A 10,311-nucleotide genomic window follows, 5' to 3' on the forward strand; every position below is an offset into this window, starting at 1 on the left:
GTTAGAGTTCTTCCTGAACAAAGTTCTGATGATTTTGTAAGCAGAAAGTCCATTCTCTAGGCTCTGATGGTGTCAAACACTTAAATTTCTTGTGACCTATTCTGTTACAGTGCCTCAATTGATGACAAGGTTGGTAGACATGTTAAAATGATCGACAATGTCTATAATCCTGCAGCCATTGCTGTTGATTGGGTGTACAAGACCATCTACTGGACTGATGCGGCTTCTAAGACTATTTCAGTAGCTACCCTAGACGGGACCAAGAGGAAGTTCCTGTTTAACTCTGACTTGCGAGAGCCTGCCTCCATAGCTGTGGACCCATTGTCCGGGTTTGTATTCTGTGTTTTTGATCAAGTAGCCTGTTGGATGCTATCTGCATGGGCCAGGAGCTTTCCTCATGCCTGAAGTAGTACTGAAGTCCCAAGACTTATCAGCTCACCACAACAAAAACCTATTTGTTCAAGATGTCAGTGGTGCTGCGGTCCATCCATATGACAGGCCCTCCCCGAACAGTGTGACAGCTGGTTGGCATTAAGGAGACAACACTTCTGATGTCATGGACACAAAAGCTGTGTCTGAACCCTTATGCCCACCCAGCTTCTATGCAAATGATTTTTAATGTTTGTGTGAACCCTTTGTCCGGTTAGCTCTGGATGAACAAGGTGAATTGTGAGGATTTGAGTAGCATTACCCCAAGGCTTTCATCTAAACATGCAAGTTGTCTGAAAGTCCAACTGAAATAAACCAGCCTTTCTAGAAACATTTCACTGAAGAGTTTCCTTAAATTGCCACTAAATAGTATAGAAAAGCGGCTTAGGAAGCTTGAGTAAGGCTATAGCAATCACAGTTGGCCAGCATGAAGCCACACTAAAACACAATCGACCAAACCCTACTATAAAACTCAAAAGATATTACCTGTCACTCCCCTGAAAAAATTGGCCTTTGTAAAAGAAATATACAATCTGTGACTTTAGGCTGAAATGTAAATGTCAGGCTACTATAGATTAATAGACTTAACAATGAGCTTGTAGGTTCTTAGTGTTAAGTTTTGTTTACCCAGAACATAATTTAGACCCTCAAGTGTTACTATTTGTCTCTGGAGAATCATTCGCTAGAGTCTTCTATTCCTCATTGAATGTTTACTTCAAACTACAACTTTATTCCTTCTAAACCACTGAGGCCTGTTTCTAATGTGATTCTTCCCAGCTTTGTTTACTGGTCAGACTGGGGTGAACCAGCTAAAATAGAAAAAGCAGGAATGAATGGATTTGATAGACGGCCGCTGGTGACAGTGGACATCCAGTGGCCTAACGGAATTACACTTGGTATGTATGTTCAGCCTTGCTCCACCACCTTCTTTCCAGAGTTTAGACTACAGCAGACAACTCTCATGCCTCCTTCTACAGCAGGGATGGTGAACAAAAGTAATGAAGCAATACAAGGGGAATGGTGGGCTTGGCAAATTACATGCTCTATAATTACTAGCTTTTCTGTCCATTCAAGCTCTCACATGTGACACAAAGTCAGTAAGTCTCGGGGCTTGAGAACTCTCTTAAATACTCTTGGCACATATACCTTAGCATTTCCTGAAATGCAGGCTTCTAACAATTTTCTTTGGCTTCTAAGGGGAGAACGAAATGGTAGCCTCTTTTAATACTTCTGTAATGTGAGTACCATTTCTTGAGTCCATTACTTTGTACTCCTTTAGTCCTCCAAATGAACATGGGTACAGATTCTGCATGCTGCTTCACAAGGTTTGGAGGGGTGCCATTAAGAAGCCTTGCTAGAGAAGGAATCATGAAAGTAGACTGTTGGATTCCTTAGATATTTTAAATGGCAGCCAGAGCTGTAATGGTTTACCATACAATGATAATTCTCTTCCTACATAGACCTTGTAAAGAGTCGCCTCTATTGGCTGGATTCCAAGTTGCACATGTTATCCAGTGTGGACTTGAATGGCCAAGATCGTCGGATAGTCCTGAAGTCTCTGGAGTTCCTAGCTCATCCTCTGGCACTAACAATATTTGAGGTAAGATGTGTGTCTCACATCTAAGTGTGTACCACTGAGATACTGTTGGCACCTTGGGGAGAAAGAACTGGCCTGGAAAGGAGGGGAGGGTGGGGGAGCATGACTTGAGAAACTGCATTCACTTAAAACCTGGGACAAATTAGATGCTGATTCCTCATAGAACTTTTAGAAACCTGAACTTGCTTTTCTTACAGTTTTACATCTTATGTCCCAGGCCAGCATTAAATAAACTTGATTCATTAACCTACCAGTAAATAATGATGACCTGAGATATTGACTTGTGTGAATCCTGGGTGTACATGCTAATTTGGGGGGTCTGTTTTAGGATCGTGTCTACTGGATAGATGGTGAGAACGAAGCAGTCTATGGTGCCAATAAATTCACTGGATCAGAGCTGGCCACTCTAGTTAACAACCTTAATGATGCCCAAGACATCATCATCTATCATGAACTTGTACAGCCATCAGGTAACATCAATAAGCATGGCCCTTAACGGCATCTCTGAGGGCAGCAGGAGGATGCAGTACCAGTTGGGCATCAGTGACTCTTTAGCAACTTTTGCTGGGTTTATTTCAGTTGGACTTTTAAACAACTCGCATGTTTAGATGAAAGCTTGCTCTAAAATGGAACTTTTCCCTCTTATACCCTAGATGAAAGCTTGCTCTAAAATGGAACTTTTCCCTCTTATACCCTACTCCAAACACTCCAAACCTGGTATTTGGTGTATTTTATTTCTGACATCCCAGCAAAAGCACTTCAGAACTACAGCACTTATCTTGCCTCCCAACCTCTCAACCTTCAGCAGTCCATCTTTTATTCAGTCTTTTCCACATCCTGTTGGCTTTCATTCCCTCTTGCCAAGACTGCTGCACTAGCCCCCAAAGTAGCTTTCAAGCCAAAACGTTCCCTACCTCCCCCCAGAAGGATACATCTTATAATCAGACACAGGATCATGTGGGTCCTCAAACACACCTGGTCATACTGTCTCCTCCTTGCACTAGGAGGCTGGTTCTACCTAAATAAAACCCGTAAACCTCCCTGTAGCTGGGTTCCTCCCACCTTGTCGGAAAAAGGCCAGACAAAACCAGGAGAACATGCTTATCTCCTTCCCCTGAGCCTTCCCCCTGAGCTTCAGACCAATAGTGAGTGCCCATCCTGCCCACTTACTGCCCCTCCCCTGCTCCTGCAGCACCCACCTATTTAAGGCATGCCTCTGGCTCTACTTCCAGGTGGGCCATCAGATGTGTAGTGTCCTGAGAGCATGCGGCCTGCACCCTTTACTTACAGTTTGACTTGGTTTGACAGAGATGATTTAAGCTCTTTGGGGACAAGGACTCATGTCTTCATCTAGAACAAGCCCTTTTGGATCTGGTATCAGGACTTCTTTAGGCACTGGAATACCGATTTTAAAGGACTCTTATTTCTACATAGGTAAAAATTGGTGTGAAGAAGACATGGAAAATGGAGGATGTGAATACCTATGCCTGCCAGCCCCACAGATTAATGACCACTCCCCAAAATATACCTGTTCCTGTCCCAATGGATACCGTCTAGAGGAAAATGGCCAGGAGTGCCAAAGTAAGGCTTTTTACTTTTCAGCCACAAGCAGGACACACAACAGGCAATAGGATATGGTCTATAAAAACTAGCCTGGATTTTAAAAATTCTCTCTTAAATAACTCTTGGAACAGATTTGAGAACATATCTGCTACTGTTGTGTGTCAGATGTTCATGTCATTATTTCAGAACTGACTTTTAACTCATTTCCACATTAGGTGAGTCTGCAGTGTCAGTGTGATTACACTGGTTTGTACCAATTAGTACCAAAACAGCACTGAGCTCACCACTTGCAGATATTAAACAAAGTATTAACACTTCCAAAGAGAAAGGCCTGACATTATGCTTAAAGATGGCCCAGTGGGTGATAATGATCTTAAACGCACACTTAAACCAGACTTGCCTTTAAGTCTTCTGTTCTTAGCTTTTGATTAAGACTTTGATAAACTCAGAGTCACATGTTGTGAAGTTCTTATTAGCTTAATACTGAGTCTCTGCAAAGACTAGCTCAATTTAATGAGAAAGTAGTTGCAAGACAGTCTGGCAGTAAGACTACTGTGCCTGGTAATGTCTTTGAGAGTGTTTCTTGGAACTTCTAGGAGCCTGGGCCATGGCTCAGAGAGGTCATTAAGTATGGTTATGCATCTTTTTGAATTAAAATTCCAAATGCTGACTGTTCGGCCCAGAGTCTCATATGGCTCTAATTTTGCATGAAGAACTGCCATTTTTCTCAGTTTTGACACATCCACCATGCAACTTAGTTCAGCAGTAGTTTGTCTATTTCCCATTGTGTTAAAATAACCTATCGCATGGTTTGTCTGGAATTAAACATCTAGCTTCTCTGGAACCTTGGCATTAACCAGGTTCTTGGTTTTTATAATTTAGGTACTGCAACTACTATGACTTACAGTGAGACAAAAGATACCAGCACAACAGAAATTTCAACAACTAGTGGACTAGTTCCTGGAGGTATTGGGTTCAGTATTGCAAATTGTTAATCTCAACTAACAGCAGCTATTGCTTGAATAATTAGTGCAGCCTTTAACTATTAGTTCTGTTCCTGATCAGTAACCAACATTCACACTGCAGACTTAGAAACTGCAAATCTTAGCTGACCTGACTTATTAAGGTTTCCATTAGAGACTGTTAGTGGAATGGCTGTTACAGCATGTGACTCTCAGATACTTCCAATCCACTTGTTCCTGGTGTATAACTGTAGTAGATCCTGAACATCAGTTATGGATACAAAGGCACAAAGTTCTCTACCAGATGGGCAAATTTCTAAGTCTGAGTTTAGATCCTTCTAAACTGAGTCCTTTTATCCCATATAGGGATCAACGTGACTGCAGCAGTATCAGAGGTCACTGTTCCCCCGAAAGGGACTTCTGCTGCCTGGGCCATCCTTCCTCTCTGTAAGTAGATTCCCTACATATCTGGATCCAATGAACGTCTTAGATACCAGATGGGCACTTTTAGTTCATTGAGAGAGGTACCTCCCATGGCCCCTCACACTGTCAGAGGGCTTGTGACTTAATTATATTCGCTCCCTCCCCAGCACAGCACCTGGGTTCAGAGTCCGTACTTTTCTGTTCACTGGTGTCCTTAGCATAGTGACTGGCAGTGACAAATATTCAACTCTTATATGAAAGGTGTTCTGGCTTTCTACTTGAGACCTGTTAGTCAGCTAACCCCCTTTTAAAGAGCACTGTTCTATTCTCCTTTGAAATATGTATAGTGCTTCACACAGAAAAGATAAGAAATGTGTAAATGCTTTCTTGAGCAGTCATAGGACTTATAGAAGGTAAATTAAAAATAGTTAAGAACTTGCAAACCCATGGAGAAGAACCTATAACGCTGTTATTAGGCATGTGAATTCTAAGGCACTATGCTATAATGGCTTCTTTATCCTATATTACTGGATCCCAAACTTAGTGAAGACACCAGGAGGACCAGTTGAAGAGCTCTCCAGAAGCTTCTGCAATTTTAATTCAGTTTGGTCTGGGGAGGGGCCCAGGATGCTATGCTTGCTCAGATGGACGCGCTGCCCTCAGCACCAGTGTATAGAACAACACTTTACCACAGTCGGAACTTGTATCAAGCTCCTGGCCCATTTATATTCTAACTTTTAGTTATCCCAGCTTCATAAAACATGAAACTTGTATCAATGTCAATTATCATGGATTCCTGAACGTGATATTTTTCCTATGTCTTGAGTCCGGACTTTGTTTAGTCACCTTCTGATTTTTTTCAGTGCTCTTAGCAATGGCAGCAGTAGCTGGCTACTTGATGTGGCGGAACTGGCAACACAAGAACATGAAAAGCATGAACTTTGACAATCCTGTGTACTTGAAGACTACCGAAGAGGACCTGTCAATAGACATTGGTAGACACAGTGCTTCTGTCGGACACACGTATCCAGCAGTAAGTCAGCTTTATGTTTTGATATATCCTGGCTTGCAGTAACAGTTTTTTGGAAAGTATTAACTCGAGCTAGGGCTGCCTGGACTAGGAAGAGCCATTAGGATCATGAAGCCACCAAACACTTCATCTATTGACAAATTAGACAGTCTAGCCTGTTAGAATGTAAGTCAGCTGATAAGCATCTGCCCCCAACAGAATGACAAGTAAGTCACTTTAAGGTCGTGACTATACTGTTTGAGATACTTTTTGGTTTTAGAAACTACATGTAAATATGAGCATGGGTCAAGTAGCTCCTTTTTGAACTATTAAATCAGTGGCCTGCTAAATACTGGAAAGTCAATCAGCACATAATATGCAGGCAAGTTGGCTTAAAGTCAGTATATTGAGCACAGTTCATTTGGTAAAATTACCAAATGCTTGAAAGTGTCCTATTCCCACCTAGTATAGAGCTGGGTTTTCTTTCAGCAGTAGAATCAGTCACCTGTTCTTTAATTAAAATCCAAATGGAATATCTGGCCTTCATTTAGGGAACAGTATGGACACAGTGCTGGGCATACTCTCCAAAGCCCTCTGGTGAAACAAAGAATGGCAGCCGGCTCATGTCACACATGTTTCTCCTCATATTTTTCTCCAGGAGTAGGACTCTAAAGGTCATTAAGTAGAACAGGCAGAATCAGTCACACTATTTTCTCTCTCTGCTGAGTAGATACAGTTGAATTCAAGTTAAGATGTGTCAGTGAGACAGCTCAACACTGTATTGGATGCACTGTGACTTCCCTGCGATGCGCCTTTGGTCTCTGAATGACCAGCTCAAGAGCACAGTCCATTGTGGAGAGTGGAGTTGCTGCCAGTGAGGGATCGCCGAGCTCACTCCATACTCTTTCTCTTCCACAGATATCAGTTGTCAGCACAGATGATGATCTAGCTTGACTTCTGAGACAAGTCTTGACCTTTGAGGTCTAAACCAATAATACCCCACTTCGGAACAGTAACTGAGCCAGCACCTGAAGTCTCTTTCTTCCTCCAGGCTGGAAGAACATCAAGATGTCTTTGCGTGGATCAAGTTTGTATACTTGACCATTTTTATATTATTTTTGTAAATATTCCTGTCCACATTCTACTTCAGCTTTGGATGAGGTTACCAAGCATCTGTAACTCTTGAATTTCTAGACAGTATTGCCACATCTGGCCAAATATGCACTTTCCCTAGAAAGCCATATTCCAGCAATGAAACTTGTTCTATAGTGTATCCACCTGTACATACGGTGTATAGGCCATCTGTAAATATCCCAGAGAACAATCACTATTCTTAAGCACTTTGAAAATATTTCTATGTAAATTATTGTAAACTTTTTCAATGGTTGGGACAATGGCAATAGGATAAAACGGGTTACTAAGATGAAATTGCCAAAAAAATTTGTAAACTAATTTTGTACTTATAAATGAAACCTTTGACCTCAGTGGAGGTTTACAAAGACTGAGTGTTCAAACTACTGTACTTTTTTTTTTTCAAGTGCTAAACAAATTAAACCAAGCAGCTTAATCATGGTTTGTGCCTATTCCTCTAGGATAAACTTCTATAAACAGCCTAAATAGTATCAAGTGTTCTAACTAAATATGAGCTATATAGATCTGGATGTTATATAACTAAGCCTATAATTTGCTAGTTTCTTTATAATCAAGTAAGTACTAAAAGAATGAGATACCATTTAATATTTGCTCCCCAAATATTTTATATTTTGTAAAAGAAGTTAGCTTAGCCTGGACCTAGAATTCCTCTTGTTTAGCAGAAAGTTTCTCTTATCTAGAAACACAAGCTAAGATTTACGTCAACTCTGCTTCTTCGTACTTAAGTCATTGCTACTTTCCATGTTCTACCATTATAAATAGTTCAAGGACAAGTGCCTTTGCAGGCATGGAAAAGGGCTTTCTTCTTTTACAAGTGTAGGCAGTCTACCAGGAAAAGAGCTAGGGAGGTAACAAGTAGTGCCATTGCAGAACAATCTAAGGTTGTGGTTCTCGGTAGGGTTGCCATCTGCATCACCTGGGAACTTGTTAAAAATGCAAATTCTCAAGGCCCATCCCAGACCTGCTGACTCAGAAACCCTGGGGGTGGGGTCCAGGAATTTGGGTTCTCACAAGCCTTTTAGGTTACTCTGATACAAACTAAAATTTGCAAACCCCTGTTCTAATGTAACTTCATAGGGAATCTGTAATAACACCTAATTTTTCAGCCTGGCTGGCATGGGATGGATTCCTTCTGTGGATAATTTCTGTAACATTGAATATGAAGAGCAGATAAGGAATCCGGTAAAGGAAAAAGCACAAGGCTTTAGTAAGTTTTGCATTAGATTGGCCATCACTTCCTTTCTCTAAACTCTCAAGATGCCAGCAAGCATGGGAAGAGACGAGGCTTGAAGTCCTAGAAAGATGCTCTAAGTCTGAAATGAGGTAGGGAGTCCACTGCAGGCAGTGCAATGATTCCTCTCAGGATTAAACGGCCAATGCAGTAGCAAAAGGATGAAGAAAAGGTGTTTTGAGTAGCTGAATGGTCAGTGGATAATGACTCATGTTCCACTTGCTTATGGAAAATAGATAAGGCAGTGGACATCCCACCTGTGGCTTAGGCAGAGCTCAGTAATCCTCGTTGAAGCTGCTTGGGTCTTCTTGTTGTTGAACATATTCCATCTTGGGATTTTGGTCAAATGATTAAAAGTGAAAGTATAGCCATGAACCTTTTTTTGTGCAGGTGTGGATGTCAAGCATATAGAAGGAAAAAGCTGTCGCCATGAAGCTAGGACTCTGCTGTCCACCTTCTGCTTCCTCTTCAAATAATCATTACACTAGACAGGATGTGGCCTGCTGACCTAGGGTGTCTGAAGTACCTATGATAACTAGGTTAGCATTCATCATAGCTCCCTCTGAAGGCCGTTTGGTTGACTGGTCCTTTGGCCCTGCGGAGGTATAAAACTCACTGATTTATTTTAATTGGAGCAATACACAATTCCCATCTAGGAAGCTGAATGATACCCATGTTTTTCCCCATTACAGGGGTTATATAATATTAATCAACTACAAGGCCCCAAGTCATAGTTTTTAAGAACAAAATCAAGCATTATTCTCCACCATCTCCTCTTGGATTTCAGTTCCTAGTGTGTTTATTCTAGTCTTCAAAGAGTCTAAAACATTTCATTCTTTTACCTTGCCCTCCCCAGTAAGTAGCCATGGATATTAACTTAAGAGGTACAAAGTCCCTTGAAGAAATAAAGTAACTAGATATTTCAACTGAAATAAGAATAGTTCATGGCTAGTGAGTTTGTATATGATAATAGTTCATGAGGTACTAGAGCCTTGGCCTTCAGTATGCAAGTAAGAACTTGCAAAATCTATGTGAAACACTGGCCTTAATTTGCTAGGCCTCTAGAATTTTAGAATTCAATGTAGGAAATGAGAATGAATTGAGAGGTAAAATAGGAAGCTTATCAAATACTAAAAGAGGATAGTTGGAGGTAAAGGACCCTGTCATACAAAGTCACTGAAAGTGGGTTGGGTCCTCCAGAAACTTTAGGAATTAACTACAAAGATTGATGATACATGAATAAACAGATTTGTGGCCTCTGGTAAGGAAATCCAGCCAAGTCCCTGAGTCCAAATTTTTAAGTAGCCTTTGCAAGCTCTTTGGCAAGAAACATTCCCAGTTTTCAACCAGCTTCCTTAAAACATTCTTATAGCTATTTTAAAGCCTTGATATCACTTCCAAGGCTGTGGTGTTCTATTCTTGATAAACACAAGGCAAAAAAAGATTGAGGCTTCAACTTGGCCCTTGTTTCCATTCTTTATGTCTTTGAAAGTAAGAGAGTCAGAAAATGAGAAGACAGGCTTTAAACAGCAACACTGTAGGGCATTCAAAGTTAGACTTAACTCTCCAGTTAACACCACTTAGAAATGTGAAATCTAATTAAAGTCTACATTTGAACTATCCTCACCCCCAACCAGAAGATTCTGATTGACATCATGTAGTTTAACTGGAGTAATTTCCTAGAATTTTTACCTAGTGAAGCATTTTTGTTATTTTGAATGCAAATGGAAGCTAAAATACTTGTTTTCAGTAGTGGAGAAATTCACAAAAAGCATATACACTTTTGCTATGACAATGTAGGTCCAAGAATAAAGACTACAATCTGCTAATCCTTATCACTGAATTTGAGCCCCTAGTTCCATAAGCAAGTGTTCTTGACTCTTTGGGAAAAGTGGGAATTCTATGTCCATGTTTCAACCATATCATGGACCTAAACTTAGAAAGT

General features: G+C 40.8%; 1 protein-coding gene across 4 annotated transcripts in view; it reads left to right on the forward strand.

Moving 5' to 3' along the window:
- VLDLR (very low density lipoprotein receptor) overlaps window positions 1-7,555 on the forward strand; it is a 29,330-nt gene extending 21,775 nt beyond the window's left edge. For 2 of the 4 annotated variants that reach the window (XM_036928423.2, XM_036928425.2), the window contains 9 exons: window positions 111-329; window positions 1,207-1,325; window positions 1,890-2,029; window positions 2,355-2,496; window positions 3,461-3,607; window positions 4,472-4,555; window positions 4,918-4,998; window positions 5,838-6,007; window positions 6,902-7,555. In XM_036928423.2, the coding sequence (XP_036784318.2) occupies window positions 111-329; window positions 1,207-1,325; window positions 1,890-2,029; window positions 2,355-2,496; window positions 3,461-3,607; window positions 4,472-4,555; window positions 4,918-4,998; window positions 5,838-6,007; window positions 6,902-6,937 (1,138 nt within the window). In that variant the 3' untranslated portion in view covers window positions 6,938-7,555. The remainder of the gene's footprint in view (window positions 1-110; window positions 330-1,206; window positions 1,326-1,889; window positions 2,030-2,354; window positions 2,497-3,460; window positions 3,608-4,471; window positions 4,556-4,917; window positions 4,999-5,837; window positions 6,008-6,901) is intronic. The other 2 variants (XM_036928424.2, XM_036928426.2) reach the window with 1 other exon arrangement.
- The last annotated feature ends 2,756 nt before the right edge of the window (window positions 7,556-10,311 follow it).

Source organism: Manis pentadactyla, chromosome 3 (assembly GCF_030020395.1).
Source record: "Manis pentadactyla isolate mManPen7 chromosome 3, mManPen7.hap1, whole genome shotgun sequence".
Taxonomy (NCBI): Eukaryota; Metazoa; Chordata; class Mammalia; order Pholidota; family Manidae; genus Manis; species Manis pentadactyla.